The sequence below is a fragment of the Protopterus annectens genome, chromosome 5.part0 (genome assembly GCF_019279795.1).
Source record: "Protopterus annectens isolate FY-2018-M chromosome 5.part0, PAN1.0, whole genome shotgun sequence".
NCBI classification, from domain to species: Eukaryota; Metazoa; Chordata; order Ceratodontiformes; family Protopteridae; genus Protopterus; species Protopterus annectens.
In genome coordinates, this window is record NC_056735.1 from 136,617,688 (window position 1) to 136,641,260 (window position 23,573).

Consider the following 23,573-nt stretch of genomic DNA (forward strand, 5'->3'; position numbering starts at 1 on the left):
CCTAAGTCTCTCATCACACTTTCGATGTTTAGCGTCCTGCCACCTATGTTGTAATTCATGGGTACATGTTTTTTTTCCAAAGGGGATAACTATACATTTCTTGGCATTAACCTTGAGCCCATGGCTCTGGCACCAGGCATATGTTTCTGTAAGGCCTTTTTGTAGAATATCCACATCATTTTCGGATTCAATAATGGCTCCCAGTTTGCAGTCAAACTTTGTTAGCCAGAGCCCCTTAGTGTTGGCCTGTACTTCAGAGAAGTAGATGCCAAACAAGAGTGGTCCCAGGACTGAACCCTGAGGTACTCCACTTGTCTGGAGCTGAATTTGGAGTCGGCTACTTTTACAGTCTGGGTTCTGTCAGTAAGCCAGTTGGCAACCCATCGAGTGACGCAGGGATTTATGCCCAGCTTAGTAAGTTTATCTATGATTCCAGAGTGGGGGATGGTGTCGAAGGCCTTGGAGAGGTCCAGAGAGGCTGTGTGGACCACTTTACCCTCGTCCACAGCTCTGGAGACTGATTCGAAGAAGTCAATCAGATTCAGGAGACAAGATCGGCCCTTCACAAACCCAAACTGGGTGGGGTCCAGTGTTTGAAGTTTGCCAATGTCTTTGTTTATACGTTCCATGCCCTTGCAGATCAGGCTTGTCAGACTGATGGGATGGTAGTTCCCGGGATCCAAGGCGGATCATCCCTTGCGGAGCGGGATAACTGTAGCTGTGCGCCACTCAGTGGGCACGAAGCCTGACGTGAGGCTATGATTAAACATGACACTTAGGTGAGGTGCCACTTCATTTTGTAGTTCATGTAGTACACAGCCTGGGATGTCATCTGGTCCCATGGATGATGTATTCTTAGCTTTGGAGAGTGCGGCTTCTACCTGTGTGGCCGTGATTATCGGAATTTGGCAATCTTTTGGTATTGAGATGGGCCCTTTAGGGGGTGAAATGGGGGTGAAGTTGGCACTAAATCGATCTGTCAGGATACTGGCAATATCCTTGGGATCAGTATATTTAATGCCATTATGATGTAGCTCATAGCAGATCTGAGCATTGCCATTTAGATTCATCTGAACATTAACATCTGAAGTTAAGAACAATAATAAATCCTTCCTTAGCTATGCTATGAAATAAGACCCATCAGTGCAATGAACTTATTCATAATGGCACCACCTACTCTGATCTAGTAATACTTCCAACATACTAGCAAACACATTCAGTGTGAATTTTACCCTAGAAATGACTATCCAAAGTTTGCTTATCACTGAATCTCTCAGGACCTCCCCCCAATCATCACTACAGAACATGTACTGAAGGTGCTCACTAAAAATACTTCCTCCATGAATCCTGACTTATTATCTGGCTGTTTAACAGTACTAAAAAAAGCCCTGATAGAACCGCTTATACTATAAACCAACTGTATTTGAAGTATCAAATATTGTAACAGAGATCCAAGAACTGTATGTGGGATCCTTAGAAAACAGCAGGATCAAATTACACAGAAATAAATGGAAATTGTGGGAACAATACATGCAGAATAATGTTCATAGGTTCATAGATTAGTACTAGGCTAACTGCCCTTGTGGGTCATTTTAAACCTAGCCAACTATTCCTTGAGAGACTCGAACCCTGCACCTTGTGTTTGTAAGGCAAACACCTTAACCATTAGGCCGCCCTCCCAATGTTCTGGGAGAAGAGTCATAAAACAAGATTCAAATTAAGCTATACATAGAATGGATAGGACTGTAGTTAGCATTGCTGGCTGAATGGTCCAGGGCAATGGGGTGTCTGGGTCCAAAAACACAAAAAAAGTCAGTTTGCTGAGTATGACACATCATAGATGAACTGCTAACACAGACTATAGCAGTTCCCTGAATGATGGATGAACAAGGTAACTAACTGGTCCTAACCAATCAGCTCTCCACTTACTGAAGGTGCTACACTGCTAATCCCTAACTAGGGCATTTCAGTCTCTGACACACACACACACACACACACACACACACACACACACACACACACACACACACACACACACACACACACACACACACACACCTGAACCTTTAGTGAAAGAAATCCGGACAAAGCCTAAAATAAATAGGGACAGATGATAAATATTGCTCTCAAAAACTTGGAAAATTGCTAGAATAACAGAATTTGTGTTAGTATGTATGACACACAGACAAAAATATGGGGCAAAAATCTGGACAGTTGAGGGGTATTCTACCAACTTCTTACATACACACACCTCTCTCCCACTTACACAACACACACACATATCCCCTCTTACACATGTGCGCACACACGCACAAACAGTCAAGCATTCTTATGCATTTGTGCATTTGCCAAGAATAGCTACTAATGTCTGGTTTAAAATGACTGCACCCCATACCTCTCAACCTCTAACTTAGCCCAAGAAATCTGGACAAAGCCACAAATAATGGGGGAACATAGGGACACCTTTTAAATACTGCTCTTACAAACTTAGAAAGTTATAGAACAAGAAGTTTTGAATTTATATGAATTTTCTGAAAGATATGAAGTCTAAAGCTCAAATGTTTGCCATTATTTTCTGACTTCAGTCCTCAATGATTTGCCAGGGATTTGCAAGAAAAACACAATAATACGAGGAAAAAAATTTGGACATTCTGAGAAAACCTGGACAGTTGAGGGGTATGCTGGCACGCTGACACACACACACACACACACAGATGCACACAGACACACACACACACCTCTCTCTTACACATACAGTCAAGGACTGTCATGCAGTTGTGCATTTGAAGAAGATGAAGCTAGTAATATCTGGTTTAAAATCACTGCACCCCATACATCTCAACCTCTTAGCAAGAAATCTGAACAAAGCCACAAATAATGGGGGGAACAAAGAAAAAAAATAGGGACACCTTTTAAATATTGCTCTTACAAACTTTAAAGCCAGAACAAGTTTTGCATTTGTCCGACTTTTCTGAAGGATATGAAGTCTGAAGCTCAAATGTCTGCCACCATTTTCTGACTTCAGTCCTCAATGATTTACCAGTGATTTGCAAGAAAAACACAATTTTATGAGAAACAGACCAAAAATATGAGGCAAAAATATGGACAGCTGACAGCTACGCGCTCAACAGCACCACTTTTTCTATTCCACCCTTGCCAAAGTAAATAAATAAACAAAAATACAATACCTTTTTTCAGCTCTGGTCAATAGGAAAGATGTGAACCATAATGCGACCACGTCCTAACTGCCTTACGTGAAGGTAACAGAAGAGTTCATTTAGATTTCCCTCCAACTTCCAACTGGCAGGCAGAAAATACAGAGCAAGGAAGCAGTTGTTCAGCTTCAGCTGCTAACGCTGAAGTTATTGCTGGTTCTAAAAAGTCAGGGCAAGTAGCTGCTTAACCACAAAGGCAGAAATTCAGCTGCTCAGCCGCAGAGACAGAAGTTTACGAATGTAGAGAAGAGCTGAAGCCACATGGTCAAAGGGCCGCATGTGGCTTGCAAGCCACCAGTTGCCGACCACTGATCTAGTGGAAGGGGGCCATTTAGAGTTAGGCAACAGTTGATACCATTAGAGTGGGCCTTGCTTCTACAGATTATTTGATTTACTTCAGCCCAGATTTTTTTAGGTTGATTGTGGAGGTTAGATTGCTGTTTTTTTAGGTATATAGCTTTGTGCCTCCTAATACTCTTTTTAGCTAAGTTATACAGGTTGAGACATTTCCTTTGAATTGAGTGGAGTTAATTTATTTCTGTGTTTTCAAGGATTTGTGCCCAAGTTTTAGAAGGGTCTTTGGTTCTTTACTCACCTATTTATTTTGGTTAGGTTTGCCAAGATGCAATTTAAGATGGAAGAGTTTGTTTGAAGTTACTGAAGGGTACAATTTAGGGTGTTAGTTTTGTCTCAGCTTCTTGAATGGAGGAAACAGGATACCAGCTGAATTATAGGAGGGGAGGCCTGCAGCTTGGAAAAGTTGCTAGTGGATTTGGGTCTATAGGTTATTAAGAAGTTACTGGGGTGGTGAGTAGTTAGGTTTTCAGTAGTAATGACTACTGGAAAGTAGTCACTTAGTTGTCTAGATAGTAGTATTTTTGATTTTGTGTGGAATGTTAGTGATAACTAAGTCAAGAAGAGCATGATTATTACTTTTAAAATTGGGTCTTGTGGGTTTTGAGATGATCTGGAAGATGAGCTGACCATTCACAAAACTCCAAGCTGTTGTCAAGATGATTATCTATGTTGAAGTATCCTATTACTATTAGGTTTTAACTTACTACAGGGAAGGACAGTTTTATTGATGGAAATTAGCTGCTAAGCCTCTGAAATGGAAGAGGCTTGTGGGAGATAGGCTGCTGCAATTTACAGCTCAAGATCTCTGGAAGCTGCTGCAATAGAGAGTTAAGGGAATTTGCCTTGGGAGATTTTTGTGGATAATCATTTTAAGTTATATTCCAATGGATGCATAGTTTGTGCTCCTCAGAGTCTTAAATATGCTCTTTGTACAAAATCATGGCTCCACCTCCTGTCCTATTACACACTCTGCTGTTCAGAATTTACTGGTATACGGAGTGTACGGGAGGGGTCTTGTGTCTTGTGTTTTATCCAAGATTCTGTGATGGCAATAATGTCTATGAAGTGGGTTTCTAGGAAGGTGTTTAAGTTGTTCTAGTTTGTTATAAACACTTCCTGAATTACATAGGCAACACTTGACTGCATAATGGTTGAAAAAAGGGTGGCTTTGGACTGATGAAGATGGCCCTGAGTTGGATTCAACACTACCTTAGAAAGCTTAAAAGCTTTTCTCAGAATTACTTATAAATGAGCACATTACAGATATCTCCAATATGGCAGTTCCATAATCTAGGTAGACACAGAAGACATGATCGGTAGATGACAGCTGGTTAAGTATAGGTGGTTTCTTGACTTGGAATCAAAGATGATCTGAGGTGTGTTTGACTGTTAGTCTGTGACTTAGAGGAGGGATAGAATCATTATAAACAGTTTTATGCAGTAGGCAGAGAAATAATAGATCTGCAGACTCTCTTACAAGGAATCAGTTAGCCTGCTGAAGAGCTGTACAATGACGCTCACACTTGAGTGAAAGGTGTATGATCTGCAGACCTTCTAGAAGAGGGTTTTGAGGTCTTTGAGGTTTTTCATATAGGTGCGGGAGAGTAGTGCCTTCCTGCGTTTCAGTACAAAACAAATGCCAGTCACTGCCTCTTTGGAAAATGCATACTGAAACTTGACTTTACTAATGCTCTTAGACTTATTAATTTCTGAAAATTCACTATTCTCCTACCTGCAACTTGCTTTAGTATTTTTCAGTGTACTGTATTACCGCTTAGGTCTGGGTCAGAGCTGAAAAGGGTCTTTTGGAGCAGGTCATTTATCAAATCAACAAAATACATATTTAAATCACTGTAAAAAATTTATTCTGTATCCTTATGAAGAAAACTTACAAATTAACAAACTACAACACAATGGAAAAAAAAAGTACAAGGTAGGGTCTCTTTACCATACAATTTTTCACACTTAAACCCCTTATCCCCCACACAATACCTAGCCAGTTCAAGGACATAAATCTTTCCAATATGTCTGCCCCATTCTTAGTTCAAAATGGGGCAAATGAAAAAGTCAAGATACTTTCTATTTATGAATTGAGGTACTCACATGTGACCTGTCTTCTCAACTTCTGTCCATTTTTTGTATAATTGTTCGTGTACATCCCAGTCTGAATCCCACACATCTTCTTGCATTGCCAGACTATGCTGCATTTTTGACTCAGCTGCAAAAAAGGTACACGTTTTTAAAATGATGCTTACACGTAACTACTGTAAACAGAACAAGTCAAATGAGATTTCATATACCAAATTAAGCACTACTTACATTTTGATAAAAAAGGCAATCCCACATAACAGTGATCGTTGCACTGTAAACTAGCATCAAAATAAATATTTGCTATCTGCAAAAGATATACAAAATGATAATTAGGTAAATGAGAGAAAGGAAAGTAAACAATGAGAATTAACTAAATTAGTTTAAATACAAGTCAGGTGTTAGCCTAATAGTTTGTTGCCAGGCAACTTTTACCAGATGACGGCAAGAGAACCTCAGAAGTTCTCCCATGTTACCTGGCAACGATAAGCCTAACACCCAAAAGCCATTTATTTATTTTTACACTGTATGGCAATATCACACACCATAAAATGACAAGTCAGAGATATGAAAAGGCTATTTCTGCTTCATTACTACATGGGACACCGTATTCCAGACTGACATATTTGCAGTACTTAAGCTGGTGTAATACAATAAGCAGTGGGTTATAAGCATTAACGGGTAAGTATTCAGTCAAATGATTTTCATGCATGGTGGCATATCGCCATTCAGTGTAACAAAGTGTATATTCAGAATGAGATTACAGCTTAAAACAATGACAATACAACACAAACAGCAAGAAGACTTGCCTTTGACTTCTTTTTTGCTTCTAAATCTTCTCTATTACTTCGCAATCGCTTGTAATAAAACCGTACATCCTCGGCCAGTGAACGTATTCGTAGTAGTTTCACCTTCTGTGAGAAGGAACTCATTATATTTAAGTTCTGATGAACTATTTTTCCCTAGAAAACAAAGTTACAAGTAAACTTATTTGTATGATGTGTAGTTCCGACATGAATTGCATCAACTTTTTTATAACGCAAACTGAGTGCTACAAAGCATAAAGCAGATGGAGCAAACGATGCATGTCTAAGGAAGTGTAACACTGCCTCTTTGTTGGTAGACCATTTGACTTTCATTCATCACACCAAACGCACAAGGACACTGCAGACTGACTTCTGCCCGGACAAAATGTTCTCACGGTATGTAATCAGAATGCTACTGCTTAACCTTCAGTGCAACATTTAACATACAAGTCCCATGTAGTGTCAAACAATTCTGTCTTCCATAAGTGAAGCAACAGCCATCATGAATTCCAGTGCAATCCAAAATAAATAAAATGCTAGCTAATCGGTCCCAGACTTGGCAATATATTTCTTCCACTCCCTCAAATGGTGACCCATGTCACAACTGAGAAACTTCTGTAATGTCACTAACTGGTAAACAAACAGCGCTGTGCAGACAGACTTACCTTGTAGTCAGAGATGTTAAAAACTAAGTCACACTAAATAAGTAGAGGAAAAAAGGGGGAGGGGACACTACAGCTATGCATGAATTATTCAAATAAATAGTTCTTGACAAATGAAGGCAAAACATTTTTTTTAGTAGGGAGGTGAGCTGGATCTACTGTGCCACATTTTCAGTCACAACCTTGTTACAAATTAAAGTAACAATAAAAAATGTAGAAATAGCTGCATGTCACACACATGCACTATGCAAAGCAGTGGAGTGCAATATAACATATAGAATATGGAATGAGTAACATTACAAATTAAGGCAGAGACTAAAATAAGGTGACAAATCTCAGGCATTTACATCCACAAGGTTCACAAAAAGTGCTAAGAATCAATTAGCCGTTATATGGATATGGATAGTAAGATGCAAGCAGTCAAAATGTTTTTAGCCCCTTTAGTCTTATACACAGGTCAGAGATATTTTTATCAACCAGAGGAAAAGTTGTGGACAGCAATCAATAAAGAGCTGAAGGACTTTATCTGGGAGGAGAAGACAGCAAAAGTCAAGTGGGATAAACTGATTCTTCCAGTAGAAGAGGGCGGATTGGGATTACCCAATTTGAAGGGGTATTTATGAGCTACACAGCACAAGCAGAAAACTATAATTCAAACTGGAAAGGGGTGATGTTGAAACAGGGGGGAAGCTGGGATTTTGGATGCAAGCCTTTAAGGAAAATAACAGTGATCATACAGAATATTATATCCATAAATATAGCATATACCAGAAAGTATTCTAAGAACTAAGACAACACAGGAATGGAGAAAGGAGATTCTACTGATACGGATGACAGCAATTAGGGATATGCACAATAGGCAAGAGGGGGCCGGAAACTAATGGAGAAAACTGGCAAAGGAGCCAAAGTATTGGGAGCAAATAACTAGAGAGGAAAGATGCTAGAATGGGAAGATGGCAATAATTTATTCGGAATACAGGTTAGAGATTGCATTCCCTAACAAGGATTTATATCAAAGTCTAGGCAAAGAGAAAGTAATGGGGGGGGGTCCTAAATGAATGGCCAGCACTGGTAGAGTTTTTAGTATAATCTAGAACAGAAGCTGCCATTAAAGAGAGAAATAATTAGCGCAGCATATAAAATATTGCATGACAACTACAAGAAACAATCAGAGGAAGTTAGAAAGAAATGGGAAGAGAGATTTGATAAGCAATTCACAAATAAACAATGGGAGGATATATGCATGCCTCCTAAATATGGTAATTGAAAATATTTTCTGGGAGTGAAGTGAATTGGCAGACTTTAAAGATTCCTTGCGGGATGCACTGTCGGAAATGCTGGGTGGGCAGATTGGTGTGACGAGGGAGATGATTTTTCTGAGCTATGATACAGAATTGGAACTGTCTAGACATGGTAAGGTCTTGCTATCTTTTACTATGGTGGCTGCCAAAAAAACAATTACTAAAAAACAGAAATCAGAATCTAGACCAACTATCCTAGAAGTAGTGAATACAATAAGATATAAAACAGCTGGAACTGAGATCTTCAGAAAAAGGCAGCAGCAAACTACATAGGAAAAAAAATGATTGTGGTAACAATACATACAGGGGAGGGATGGGGTTTAAAAGAAGGCAGGACTTAAATGAGCTATGTAATGTTTGACTGAAAACAATTGAGTAGATTATAAGAGATGTATAATGTTTCCGCTGGGAGTGTGTTAGTATGGTTTGTGATGTAAAATGCTTGCAACTAGGAATGTGTCAGTGTGGTTTGTTTTTATTTATATAAATGTATGATTGCCTATGTCATAAGTGATGGTTTAATAAATATGTTTCTTGTTTAAAAAAGGGGGGGGGCAGGGACTGAATAATTTATGCAATGTTGCTTAGGTCATATGATACATACCAATATATGTCAAGCACGTTTGTTAATATTAACTTGTTAATACAGTTTGATTACTTTTATATAAATAAACGGACACTATCCCAACGTAAGAGAAATGAAGAAAACACCCAAACGCCAAGGAACTGAATGAAAATAAGTCACTCAAAAGTGGTAATAATCAAGCATACCATGTAAATCCACAAACAGAAGGATATCCACGACCTGTCTGATGAAGCGGAGTTCCTCTCCACGAAAGCGCTTACTTTTCATTAAATAAAGAAATTTTTATAAGATTATTACAAGATTTATATGTCCTTGGGGCTGAACAGCCAGCTTTTCATTGGAACTGTGATATTTCTTTTGTTGCTTGGCTTGGAGTATCGTGGATATCCTTCTGTTTGTGGATTTACATGGTATGCTTGATTATTACCATTTTTGAGTGACTTATTTTCATTCAGTTCCTTGGCGTTTGGGTGTTTTCTTCATTACTTTTATATAAATGTAAATGTGCCTATGTCACAAGTGATAATTCAATTAAGGTGTTAAAAAAATATAAAAAAAACAAAAAGTGTAAGAACAGGACGTTGAAGGTCTGAAGGACCGTAAGAATTGTTTGATGGAGAAGAGCCTTTGCAAGGCACTGCAATTTTCCAAGTGAGACCCTCAAATAGTAGTGCATACAAGACACTTAAGTGTTTCAGGAATAGGCAGCTTAACAGCATGACACAGGTGGAACTTCTCATCAGCACCAGGTATGCATCGACAGATTTGGTCCTAAATTGTCTGGAGATTTTGCAAGTTTCCAGAGAAAGTGTACCCAGTGATGGGAAAGAGTATTAAAGAATAGGTAGAAGTACTTCTCTGCAAACTGCAATGTGACCTTCAGTTGTTAGCAAACTGGTGATGGAACTGGATCTGTAGAGTAGTGAAGTAATCTTAAAACACAAACATACACACACACACATACCAGATGTGAATGGAAAAAAAGAAGTGAAGGGTCTTAGCCAAGGTCTGAGGTATTTCAGGGATTTGACGGTTTGAAGAGACTGGACCTGTAAGGTTTCAAGAGTCCTGATATGAGTTAAAGTGTTTGTGTGTATCAAACACAATTGCATTTCTGCCATGTTCTCACAGATTTAGCACAGTTGTGCCAGTGAAGTATTGAGTGATTTACAGATGGCTTTGGGTGAGCTGCCAGTTTCCCAGACATTATCTGCATACAGGAGAATATCATTTGTACAGGAGAATATCATTTATTTTTAAGTAAGAATGACGGCATTTATGTCGATAAACAGTGAATGAAGGTCCAAGGACAAAGCCCTAGGGAATGTCATACAGGACTATGAGGAGGACTGTCAAAGAGTGAGAGGACAAAAACTGTTGTACAGGTAACCTAAAAATAACAAAGTAGCACAGTGTAGACTATAGAAGGAGAGCTCTCTGATGACAGGAGAATGATTCACAAGGTCAAAAGTACTGGATAGGCCACTGAAGACAGCTGCTGCTGTTAGGCATCCAGCATCCCTTGACTGGTAAAATCAGTCAGTTAGGGTAAGAAGAGCAGTGTTACCACCATTGTCCTTTCCAGGCGGGTGTATAATTCAATGTAGTTTTGATGTTGGGAAGCAGCAGCTTTTTTCTACAATTTTAGCCAAAGTAAATAATGCTAGAGGGCGAAGAGTCTGGTGTCATGTTAGAACACAATTTAGGGATTGAAATACGTGAAAGTTATGTACTTACCATACTGTTATATCTTTTCATGACCCATGTGCATTACTTCAACACGAAGACTGCTAGCAACATGGAGCAGTCACTTAACACCTAAAACATATTCTAGGCTCAAAAAACTCCTCTTCTAACTCTCATAATGCACCATGGCTTCCTTTTTCTCCAAATCGGGTTTAGCCCCTTTATGCAGCACAGCTAACTCTTTTCATAAAATCCAACAGACACCAGATGCTTTACTATGGATCCCCTGCTTGAGAAATTCTCTCTAGGAAGGGAGATAGTGGGCATATATTGCTGAAGTTTACCCAAGGTACTCCCATCCACAGCTCCCTTGTCCAACAGGGCTTTAGGACTTAAACAGTTGCCAGCTTTTACACCATCTGATTACAACAGAAAAGATGAAAATGGGGGGTATTAGAGGTAGGGATGAGCAATTCAGATGTGACACTTTCTGATGAAGTCCAAGATCACAGAACCTAGACAAGCCTAAATACATCAAAAAAGCTGTCTGGCTACAGGTGAGTCTAATCTAAAGTCTGTAAAACAGCCAGGATTGTTGAAGGACCATGACAAAGTCTTTTTAGCCATTTGAGAAGAACCAGTGTGTGATAGGGGAAGCTAGGCACTTGGTGGGCTTTATAAGGTGCCTGGTATTTTCTTCTGACAGAACATTAAAGATGACCTGGGAAAAGAAGAGGATACACAGCTTCACTAACAGAAAAGTTCTTTCTTTTCTAAAATTATCAGTGATGATCTGGGTATTATCTCCAAAATGAATCTCACCTCTAACCAGCTCTGTGGTGTAGTGGCATAGCCCTGACTTCATTGCAGGCAACCTGAGTTCAATTAGAAGATTGGAGGCTTGCAGGAATTGGCAAAGGAGGATGGGAGTGAGTGGCCACTGTCAGCTTGCCCATTCTTTAGGGAGGGAAAGGCAGTTCTGACTCCCACTTAAGTGATACCTAGTGAGTGCACAAAGTTTTACATTTGCAGGATATGGAATTATGGAGCACATAACGCCATAGTGCATAAGCATGAGTCAAGGGATTAAGCACATGAAGGCATGCTCCCCACTGTGACAGTGCACATTAGGTAGGGGTTGATCTCTCTGCAGTATAACAAGCTGATCTGATCCTACCATCTGACTCTCACTGTGGAATGGATGGACCAACAGGATTTCCTGGGCAGGAACAAATGGGCAATAGGGCTCCCACCTAGTTTAGAAATAATCTGCTCCTGCCACTTGCAACAACTTGACCAGTTAGGTCCAAGCAGAAAAGGCATAATTTGTGGTGGAAAGTTTAAAAAATGAAAGTTATGTGTTTACCATAATACTAGATCTGTCTTGTCTGCTTCATCCCAACCTCAGACCCAACTTCAGCCACTATAATCTTAGGAGCCAAAGCTCAAGCTCCTCCCCTTATCCATAAACCCCCTTCTGTCCCTAACATTACCTCAGTTCAAGTTTGACCATAATTCCTCCCAGAATAAAAATTCACCTCTAACAAGTACAATTTTGGATATAACCATCCCTTTATATTCTCATCTGGAGCTTATGGAGCATGTGAAAAGGACCAGGAGATAGACCCGAGCATCAAATCAGAAATCAAGAAAAAAATAAAATTTCTCATTTGGAAGGGGGAAGGAGGGTGGGAAGTTTAGGAAGAAGAGAAGTAAGTAATGCAGACCTATTGTTACAGTAAGTACATAACTTTAGTATCTGACGTTCTCTCTTCAATCTGTTCCTCATTGGAGGAGGTTAGAATCCACAGCTCAATATTTCTATGAAGGTCTCATGGAAGGATATTCAGGAGGACAGCTGAATCAAAAGCAGCTCTATTTCTGAAAAGCAAGTCCAATTTGCAATAAGAAATGAAGGTATGAATATCTCGCCAGGTGGTACATGACAGAGGAGGGCAAAGGAAGGGACTGAATAGCCTCTGGAGAAAATCCTCTCTACTGAAGTGTCTTTGATGATGGATATCCTGGCTTTCGGGTGCACAGATAAGCACCCCCCTTCCACCTGCTACAAAGAATAGCAGTCGGGCAAACATTTAGAAGCATTGATAAGACTTCTCAGATTATGTTCCCCAGAGCCTTGGTTTTGCAGACCTCCTTTGCCATAGGGGAGACATCCACCATTAGATTTCCCCTCTCTGCCAAGCAGGGGAGACCTCTCTCCAGGAGTGTCCGAGTAAAATCCTTGGGATTTCTGGAAGCACATTTTCTTGCCACCTTTCTGGTTCCTGGAGAAGGATCTCTAAGGCACAGAAAAACATATTCCAATGGCAGAAGGTGTTTTCCAATTTTTTTCACTCCTCGAAATTGTGTCTTTGAGTTTTGGTCCTAAGAAAACCAAACCATCAAAGAGATTTATAAAGGATGTCTTGAACTGCTCCACATTAAGTCACATAAGTGCATCCAAATATGTGCCTTTAAGATAATGCCTAAATTTGCACCCCTTGCGGTGCCTTCCATACTACTGGAAATCAAATAAATCAAAGCATTGGAAAGGGACTAAAGGGTGGCTAGCTGCAAGTCTACCACTTACCTGGCCTCAGCAGAAATGGACATTGAAAGAGATCTGGAAAGCTCCCTTGTCAAATCTCACAAATCTCATTGAAATCTTGTCATGTGTTCCAGATAGTTCAGCACCCTGAAACCAAATGTTGCTGAAGTGTAAACTTGCTTCCCAAACCTGTGCAAAGACCTAGACTCCCTGTCTAAGGAGCACTCTTTGGCCAGTTCCTTTTTTGTGGCCACTGCCACTACTACATAATCAACCGCAGGTCCCTTGCTCCAAAGATCATCTTTAGGGGATACTAGAAATTTGTCTAATTTGTTTGGCATCTATTCGGCTTCCTCTGGTTTCTTCCATGCCTGCTCTGAGATGAGATTGACCATCTCACCCATGGGATGTACCACCTAAGATGTAGAGAAGCCCTCAAGAAACACTGACTCCTCTTGGAAAGGGGCTTTGGAGGATCAACCGCCTTTATGTCTCAAAAGTTCAAGGATCTTCACAAATGAGACATCATCAAGGAGTGACTTGGGGCACCTTTCCCCTTCATCAAAATTGGTGCCCTTGGTGAAAGCCTACTGTAGGGAGTCCACATGTCTCTTCTTGCAAATAAGCTTTCGAGGGGCCTGTAAGGAGGAGTGCTCCAGGAAGGACTCTGAAGATGGGCAATAGCACAAATGATGGGCTGCCTTGAGGCTTGATGGAACTAACTGCCCAGACAGCATAGGAAGAGCTGGATCAGGAACCAAGGGCCTTCAGTGGGGGACAGTAAAAGCCAAGTCAGAGAGGGAAACCCTCTCAGTAGGCAAGGATACTGCTCTCTCTACAGCCTTGAATGTTGAAACCCAAGGGGAACCCAAAATCACCCTGGGAGGAGATGAGGCATCCAGTCCAAGCTGGTTTTGGAAAATACAGTTGTGTAAAATCTTACCATAACAGCAAACATCCTCCCTTCACTGTTTCAGTATTCATTACATTTGGGATTCCCTGCCAAAGGCAGCCTGACGTCCAGCCAGTATACCAAAGTCTCAGGTTGCTTTAAGGTATGTCATATGTCACACGCATGCTCCTCGTGTATCACAGGGCTTAAAGGTGACATCTGCACGTACCACCCTCTGAACTGAAAGCACCAGTAGGAATGCCAGTTCAAGGAAACTAATAGGTAACCAGTACACCCAGAAGAGAAATTGACCAGGGGGAGAAGGGAGAGAGTGAATACAGCAAGAGTGAAGGAAAGGACATCTACTGTTATGTTAAGATTTTAGGCAACTGCACTATGTCCTTCCATATCACTGTTGCAGTGTTCATTACATTTGGGAGTGCACCAAAGCTCATGAAGGAACTTGAGGGGAGAGGGGACAAGCAGAGCCTTCTGAAAAGCCATGAAGGATGGCCCTAGCAAAACCATCTCTCCACTCAACTTGCAGTTGGTAAAAGCATGCACAAAAGTCCAGGTAGATGCCTCAAGAATAGAGTTAGTATCCAAACCCTTGAAAAAAGCACCAGAAGCCACCACAGCCCTACCAGAATTAGCCTTTACAGAATAAGGTCTTACCATGAAAAGAACAACAAAAAGAAATAGATTTTAAAATCCAAGAAGAAATAATCCCACAAGGACCTGGGATGAAAGGAAACAAAAAGCTGATCATATTTCCTAATAGTCTTATCCAAATAAAATCTGCATGGTCTATGCACATCTAATGTGTGCAGCACATTCTCACTTGCAGATTGTGGAGAAGGGAAAAAAGTAGGCAATTGAATAGACTGATTAAGGGACAACTCATTACCACCTTAACCATAAAAGAAGGATTAATACGCAAAGACACCCTATCCTTATGAAACACCAAGAAAGGAGGACAAGCCACAAGGGCTTGAAGCTCAGACACCTGTCTGGCAGAAGTAAGGACAACAAAATAACAGTCTTCCAAGCATACCTCTCAACCTGGAATCATCAAAACTCTGGACAAGGCCCATGAAAAAGAGGTACAAATCTGTATGCTGATTAATGCAAAATTTGTATACATAATTACATAACCACGCCCACTCCAATGGAATTGTGGGATAACAAATTTCAAACGCAAACTGAAGAACAGACAACCAAAATATGGCACCAGACTCCCCCCTGCAGACATTCCAATGTCCCAGTACCTGGTAGTTCACCTCATTTACCATAAACACTAATGTGTGCAAGTGCCTTATAAAGTGCCGGCATTGCATGACATGGGAGGCAGGGGTTGTAGATAGGTAGAAAGTATCATATATGGCAAATCAGATAACCTTCTGATGCTCATCTTTTAAAAATTACCTTACAGATGCCAACAAAATGCAAATAATTTTTGCATTCTGAAACTTAAAACAAGTGTCTTATCATTTTAATCTTGAATACATTCATGTAGAAAGTCATAAAAGAGTGATAACACCTTCTGTAGGAGCAAATGTGGTGCTTCTTTGTATAACTCAATAACAATTGAATAAATTGCTGCAAAGTTTTAAAAAAGTCACACACTTCGGTCTTGCCATATGCAATTAACTTTGTCTTGTTTTTCTGTCAGGCGTATCGGTTTAGTCATGTAGACATGTCAAATTTTATTCTGATTTATTTCTCAGAGCATACATGTTTACACTATTTTTTTACCCATTGTGCATATTTGCTGTACTGTGTCTAATAACAGTTTCAGTTTATAAGTATCATTAAAAAAAATCACAAGTATTTATGTCCAATTTTTCAGTCCTTAGACCAACAGCATCTAAAGTGTTAAGATGATGGAGTACACATACGGGTTTTGTCTGTGATCTCAGATAACTTAGCAATTAGCAAAGAAGTTATCTATATCTGACATGGTTTAGTGGTAAATCACTTTGGCTATGGTGTGTAGGGTTCTCAGTTCAAGCCTTGCAGAGGCTATTTTCTTCCTACAGACACTTGACCCCACCCAGTTCAGCTTTGTAAAGGGCAGATCCTGCCTTTTGAACCTGGTTGACTTTTTCGAAACAGTCACTAGAGCCATTGATGAGGGCAAAGCAGTCCATACAGCCTACCTGGACTTGGCTAAGGCCTTCAACACAATACCCCACTCAGGCATCATAGACAAGCTCAACAGCTTAATCGTAAACCCTTATGTCACTAGATGGGTTGCAAACTGGCTAAAGGACAGAACCCATAAAGTTAAAATCGCTGGAGCAATGTCAGACTCAAAGCCAGTCACAAGTGGTGTCCCACAGGGATCTGTCCTGGGACCCCTCTTGTTCGGCATTTATTTCTCAGATGTTAAAGCAAACATGGGAGGGTTGTGGCTGACAAAGTTCGCAGATGACTGCAAACTAGGCGCCATAGTCGATACACCAGCGGACACATACATCCTACAAAAAGGCCTCACAGAAACGGACAACTGGCGCTGGAGTCATGGCCTTAAACTAAATGCCAAAAAATGTATAGTCATCCCCTTTGGGAAAAACAAAGTACCCACAAATTATCACATAGACAGCAACCCACTGAGTACGGAAAAAGTAATCGGAGACCTAGGGGCCCAAGTCGACAGTGACCTCTCATTTGACACCCACGTTGCCAAAGTGGTTAGAAAAACATTCTACCTTGCACACCTTATCATGAAGGGATTCACATCCAGATCCAAGGATGTCATTGTACCCCTATACTCCTCCCTCATCAGACCCATGATTGAGTACAATGCCCCATTTGGTATGTACCTCACCCGGCATTTGCAACAGCTGGAGAGACCACAAAAGTACCTCACCAAGAGGATCAATGGTCTCCAACATATGTCTTATTCTGCCAGACTAAAGAAACTCCAGCTCTATTCAGTAGCATACCGCCTGCTCAGAGGTAATCTCTGCCTGACGTACAAGGCCATGTCCAATCAGGAACTGACGGACATGTTCCACCTCAAAAAATCCAAATCCATCAGGACCACGAGAGCTAAAGACTTAAACCTCGGCACAAGTATAAATAGGACATGCTGGAGGGATAGATTCATAACCCAGAGGCTTCCCATGCTCTGGAACAAGATCCCAGTTCATGTCAGGCAGAGCCCCTCACTGACTCTTCAAGAGAAATCTTGATGAGTGGATGGGAGATCTTTTAGTTATGTACTCACCATAACTTTAGATGTTTGGGATCCATCTCGCCTACATTCTGTACTGATGGGCTCGGAGCCGATCCCTCGGCTCCGACTCGGCACGCTTATGCTATAGAGCGAGGCCTCTTATTGGCTGAGCTATTTCTTATCCCAGGATGCACCACCACTAATCCCCCAGATCTTGTTTGTCCACATTCATGCACGCATGCACAACTTGTTTATATAACATTGTTAGATGTTTCAAGATGAAACAACAGGATTCGGACCTTCTGATATCCTCTGATCTCCAAGGAAGGGGGAAGGAGGGTGGGTTATTAGGAATGTAGGCGAGATGGATCCCAAACATCTAAAGTTATGGTGAGTACATAACTAAAAGATGTTATGTGATCCTATCTTGCCTACATTCTGTACTGATGGGACAGTGTCCCTAGCACCTAAATCCCGGGTGGCTCATTAGAAAACACTCCTGAACACTGTGGAACCAAATGAAGCTCGTCCTCTAGATGCCACATCCAATTTGTAGTGGGAAATAAAAGTGTGCGGGGAAGACCATGTAGCCGCAGCACAAATGTCACTAATGGCAAGCTTAGAATGAAATGCTATCGAAGTAGCCATAGCCCTTGTAGAATGAGCTTTGACAGAGGTGGTAAGCTCTTTGTTAGAATAAAAATAAGCTTGAGTAATACAGTCCCTGATCCATTTGGCAATAGTGACCTTTGTGACAGCTTTGCCCAATTTATTGTCTGCAAAGGATACAAACAACTGATCTGTTTTCCTTGTTTGTTTGGTCCTGTCTAAATAAAAACGCAACTGCCTGTGGACATCTAGTGTGTGGAATATGAATTCGCTTTGTTAGAATATTTTGGAAAAAACTGGAAGTTCTAACGATTGTTGTAAGCAGAAACTGGAACAAACTTTAGGGACAAAGGAAGGATTTGGCTTGAGAGATACTCTGTCTTTGTGAAAAACCAAGTACGGGGTTTTACAGACAAAGCTTGAAGCTCTGAAACTCTTCTGGCAGAAGTAATCGCCACCAGAAAAGCAGTCTTCCATGATAGAAATTTTAGATCACATGTAGCTGCCGGTTCAAAGGGGGAGGAAGTTAAGGCGTAACACCACATCGAGATCCCATGGAGGAGCAGGATGAGAAATCGGAGGTCTTAACAGAGCAGCACCTTTCAAGAAGGTCTTACACAATCTGTTGCTCATTAAAGGTGGGTTTATAGATTCGTGAAAATTGGAAATCGCTGCCAATTGAACCTTGATGGTAGAGACTGAAGAGCCTTGATTGAAAAGAGAAGTTAAAAATTTTAGTACTTCTGCCACGGGAATAGAGATGGGATCCAGGCCCCGGAGTTGAGCCCAAATAGCAAATCTTTTCCATTTGCTAGAATACAGTTTCTTTGTAGCAGACTTATGGGCCGAAGATAATATGTGTACAACCTCTGGATCCAATGTATGACTCCTGACTATAGTCGGAAGAGGAGGAGCCAAGCAGTCAATTTTAAGGTGTGTAGGGACTGGTGGAATAGTCCCAACTGATGAACCAAAAGGTCTGGGATCTGATCCAGGAACCATGGACCTTCCAGAGCATATTTCCGAAGATAGGGAAACCATACTTGACGAGGCCAGTAAGGAGCAACTAAGATCATTTTGCTCCCCAAGAGAGATGCCTTTTGGATCACCCTGGGAAGGAGAGGAACTGGGGGGAAGGCATAAAGCAAGCCGGTAGGCCAAGGACGGGCTAGTGCGTCCATGGGGCTCTTCCCCGGAGCCGGGGTTAGGGAGAAGAATTCTTTGCACTTCGCATTTAGTGGAGTCGCGAAGAGGTCACAACACGGAACTCCCCATTTGCTGAAAATCTGACTTGCAACTGTCATGTTCTGAGACCATTCGTGAGGAGAGAGGATGGTTCTGCTCAGTCTGTCGGCTATCACATTGGACTTGCCCGGGATATGAGTAGCCACTAGAAAGCGTTTGGTCGAGACTGCCCATTCCCAGACTCTCATGGCCTCTCTGCAAAGAGGATAGGATCTGGTCCCTCCCTGTTTGTTCAGGTACCAGACAACTGACATGTTGTCTGAGTGAACGGCAATTACGCCCTGAGGAAGATAATCGTGAAGGGCTTGAAGGGACAGAAGTACTGCCCTCATTTCTAGGATGTTGATATGAAGTAGGGTCTCTTCCGGGTGCCATTTGCCTTGGACTGACCTGCCCAGGGAATGCCCCCCCCCACCCCATCTAAGAGGCGTCCGTGGTCAAAGTGGCTGCAGGAGGAGGTGGAACAAAGGGTCGTCCCTGATCCAAATTGGAGGGCACTAGCCACCAGCGAAGGTCCCGTTTGCATGTTTCCGTGATCCATATGAGGTGACTGAGAGGGAGTTCCTGAAAGGACCACTGAGCTGAAAGAAGCCACTGGAGAATTCTCATGTGCAACCTTGCCAAGGGGACTAGAAGAACCGTGGCGGACATGGATCCCAATAGCTGCAGGACCATTCTGGCTGGGGCTTTGGACCTGGGAAGTAAGGCTCGAACTTGAGTCTGTATGGTTTGTATTCTGTCTGTAGGTAGATAGACCCGCATTCGGTTTGAGTCTATCTCTACCCCTATGAATCTTATTCGTTGAGATGGCAGCAACACAGACTTTGGCCAATTGAAGGTGTTTCCAAGGGAACTGTCCAGGGATATAGTGGCTTGTAGGCTCCACAGTAGTAGATGCTTGGAGGTGGCAGTTAGGAGCCAGTCATCTAGATACGGAAACACCTGGAATCCTAGACTTCTCAGGTGAGCAGTCACGACTGCCAAGCACTTGGTGAACACCCTGGGGGCTGTGGTGAGACCAAAGGGCAGCGCGGAACTGAAAATGACTGCCTCCTAGGCTGAAGCGCAGATGTCTCCTGGACGCTTGATGTACCATGATATGGTAATAAGCGTCCTTGAGATCTATGGAGCACATCCAAACACCTTTCTCCAGCAATGGGAGAATGGTTTGTAGGGTGACCATTCGGAACTTGGACTTTCTGACTGAACGGTTTAGGATGCTGAGGTCCAAAATGGGCCTCAAGTCCCCGGTCTTTTTTGGCACCAAAAAGAATCTTGAGTAAGTCCCTAATCCGATCTGGTCTGCGGGGACCGGTTGGATGACTCCTTTTTGCAGCAGCTTTGAAACTTCTGAGGCTGCAGTATCCCGTTGACTGGGTGGCGGGTCCGGGATTTTTTTGGACTGAGGTGGAGAATGAGAGAAAGGGATGGTGTAACCTCCGGTGATAATTCGAAGCACCCATCGGTCCTGAGTGATACCTTCCCAGGCTTTTAGGTGCTTCGAGAAACGACCCCCGACTGGCTCCGGAGCTGCACAGTCGGGCAATCCCTCAGGGACTATGAAAGGCTGAAGAGCCACGAAAGGACTCGCGGTCTCCAGTGTTGCGAGGGCCTCTGCCGCCTCTGGGACGGTGTCTTCTGGAAGAATTTCCCCCTCCCCTGCCTCTGGAAGGGGGATCCTCCTGCTGAGAGGGGTAAGGCTTCTGAGATCTACAGAACCACATTTTCCCTCCTCTTTTAGCCTTGGGATAAGGCCGAAAGGGAGTGGAAAATCGTGCCCCTACGGCAGTCAGAGTCTTACCCTCATGTTCGCAGCGGGTCAGTGTGTCCTTTACCTTGGGTCCAAACAGGGAGGACCCATCAAAGGGGGCATCGGCAAAGGAAGACTTAAAGGCCTCCGCGAAATGACACAGGCAGAGCCAGGCTTGTCTCCGTAGAGCAATGCCTGTACCCGCAGCTCTACTCGCCCCTTCGGCCGCATAAGGAATGAGCCTCATGGACGAGTTTGAAATGGACGACAATGTAGCCAGCTGAGAGCCAACCGTCTGGGCCAGCTCCTCAGGCAGGTTACCCAAGAGGGTATCGGATAGTTCTTTAATCAGATCCCTCTGAAATCTGGTAAAGTGCGTAAGGTAGTTCAAGGACCTTAATGTAAAGGCTGCTGAACTTAGGGTGCGCATTCCATACCGATCCATGCTCCTAGACTCCTTATTAGGAGGATGGACGGACGTCGAAGCCTCTGCTACATCTTGCTGGGTTGCAGATGCCACCACCAAAGCATCTACAGCCACACCTTTGGTTAGAAACTCTTTTTCAGGGGGTGCAGAGAGGAACTTATTCAGACGAGCAAGCACCGGTTCCACAGAGTCTGGGTGTTCCCACGCCCTTCGACAGATCAAATCCAAGAGCTCGTAGAAGGGCGGAGACACCCAGGAGGCGGAGGGCTGAGCCCCAAAGGCCTTAAGAAACACCGACTCATCAGCAGAAGGGGGTTTGGACTGCCAGCCGCCTCGTTGTTTAAGGGCTTCCAGGATGTCTGCAAAGGAGACATCATCCGAGGACGACTTAGTGGACCCCTCTGCATCATCGAGATCAGTGTCTGATGTAAGAGACTCATCAGGGGAGTCAACGTGCTTCCTCTTGCATGATCTTTTCCTGGGGGGTTCTTCCGAAGAGGCTTCAGAAGGACCTCCAGGAGGGGGGGAAACCCCAGTGGGGGTAACCTCAGGCCCCGGGGCTCCGCTGTCTAAGGACAGGGGGACTGCCAAAGACCCAGTCTCGGTATGCAGGGAAGGAGCTGGGGAGACCGTGGAGGTAGCCAAAGATGATTTGGCTAACGCCCTTCTCATAGCCCTGAAGGCGGGACCACCAGAATCCTGGGAGGGTCCCACCTCTGTGGCCACGACAGTAGACGGCACTCCCACCGCCGATGCACCAAGAGGGAGACTTGGGACCGAAAACATCAATCCCGAAGCATCCCCCCCAGGGCCGACGGAAGAAGTCCGTGTACTGAACTCCGACCCAAGAGCCGGAGTTGGAGTAAGGGTCGGGCCCGACCCTAAAACCTCCACCGGTTCTACCAGCACTGGCTCCAACGGTGCCGAGGCTGTTGGAGGAGGAACCATAGTAGGGAGGTGGACCATCGGCTCTGAAGCCGAATGGGCTGGAGCCGAAACTAGCTTTTGGAACACCGGAGACTGGAAGAGTCTTAGGAGCACCCTGTCGATGTCCGAATCAGACATCTTGGATGATCTGGACGATACCGATCGGGTCCGAACCGATTTCTCCATCGGCTCCAAAGGACTAGGGGACTGGCTCCGAATGGATTCTACCACTATCGGCTCCGAGAGAGATCTCAAGGCAATTTCCCTCAGTGCCGATAAGGACTTCGGCTCCGAAGGGGAAGAGTCTGAGCCGGTAACCCTCATCGGCTCCAATATCAGTGGAGCCGATGAAGGTGACCCGCCTCTCGATGCCCCAGTCCTCGGCTCCGAAACCGGAGGGATCGAGGCTGGAGGCATCGAGGCAGACCATTCCGCCCTCGGCTCCGAAGTCCGTGGAGCCGATGGAGAAGTCTGCCTAGGTTTTTTGGCAGTCGGTTCCGACTGACTGGTCGGAGCCGACGCTTTCTTCTTTTTTGAAGGAGAGGGAGACGAAGATAAGGCCTCCTCGAAGGATGGCTTGATTAATCCCTTAAGGATTAATTTGTTTTTCCTCTCCTGAAGGACTCTAGATGAGAAGGCGTGACACACGCTACATGATTCTTGTAGGTGCTTGGCGCCTAAACAGTAAACGCACGAGGAGTGGTCGTCCGTTATGGACATCTTAAAACCACACCTCATGCATTTTTTAAACCCGGAGGGTTTATGTTCTTTGGACATGACTAGAGAAGAACACAGTTATCTAAGATAACACGAAAAACTAGCTTAGAAGTTCAAAGTATAAAGTTTTTTTTTTTTTTTTACACAATAACAAGTACACAAGAAAAAACACAGAAGGAGAGGGTCAAGACCCTCTAACTAAAACGGGTACTTGACCCACAAATAAACGCTAGCCACAAATAAACGCTAGAATAGCAAAAGGGGAAGGCCCCTCTAACTAAAACGGGAAACCTTCCCTTAACAAAAAGAACAACTTTCTCAACAAAATCTCAAAAAACACACACGTATCACAACAATAGCTGTTAAAACAGCTTTTGGGTTGAAAACGAGCAAATTCCTGACAGGAAAAGTCTAAATAAATAGTACTTAGCCCAGCCAAGTTGAGACCACGTCTTAGCTTGTAAGCGGCAAACGAGATCTGGGGGATTAGTGGTGGTGCATCCTGGGATAAGAAATAGCTCAGCCAATAAGAGGCCTCGCTCTATAGCATAGCGTGCCGAGTCGGAGCCGAGGGAT

At 43.1% G+C, this 23,573-nt stretch overlaps 1 protein-coding gene across 2 annotated transcripts in view; it reads right to left on the bottom strand.

The window, feature by feature from the left end:
* Positions 1-23,573, bottom strand: part of TMEM131 (transmembrane protein 131) — a 3,850,119-nt gene that overhangs the window by 939,817 nt on the left and 2,886,729 nt on the right. For both annotated transcript variants that reach the window (XM_044072169.1, XM_044072168.1), the window contains exons 20-22: positions 6,470-6,622; positions 5,892-5,967; positions 5,676-5,790 (exon numbers count right to left, since the gene is read on the bottom strand). In XM_044072169.1, coding sequence (XP_043928104.1) covers positions 5,676-5,790; positions 5,892-5,967; positions 6,470-6,622 — 344 coding nt within the window. The remainder of the gene's footprint in view (positions 1-5,675; positions 5,791-5,891; positions 5,968-6,469; positions 6,623-23,573) is intronic.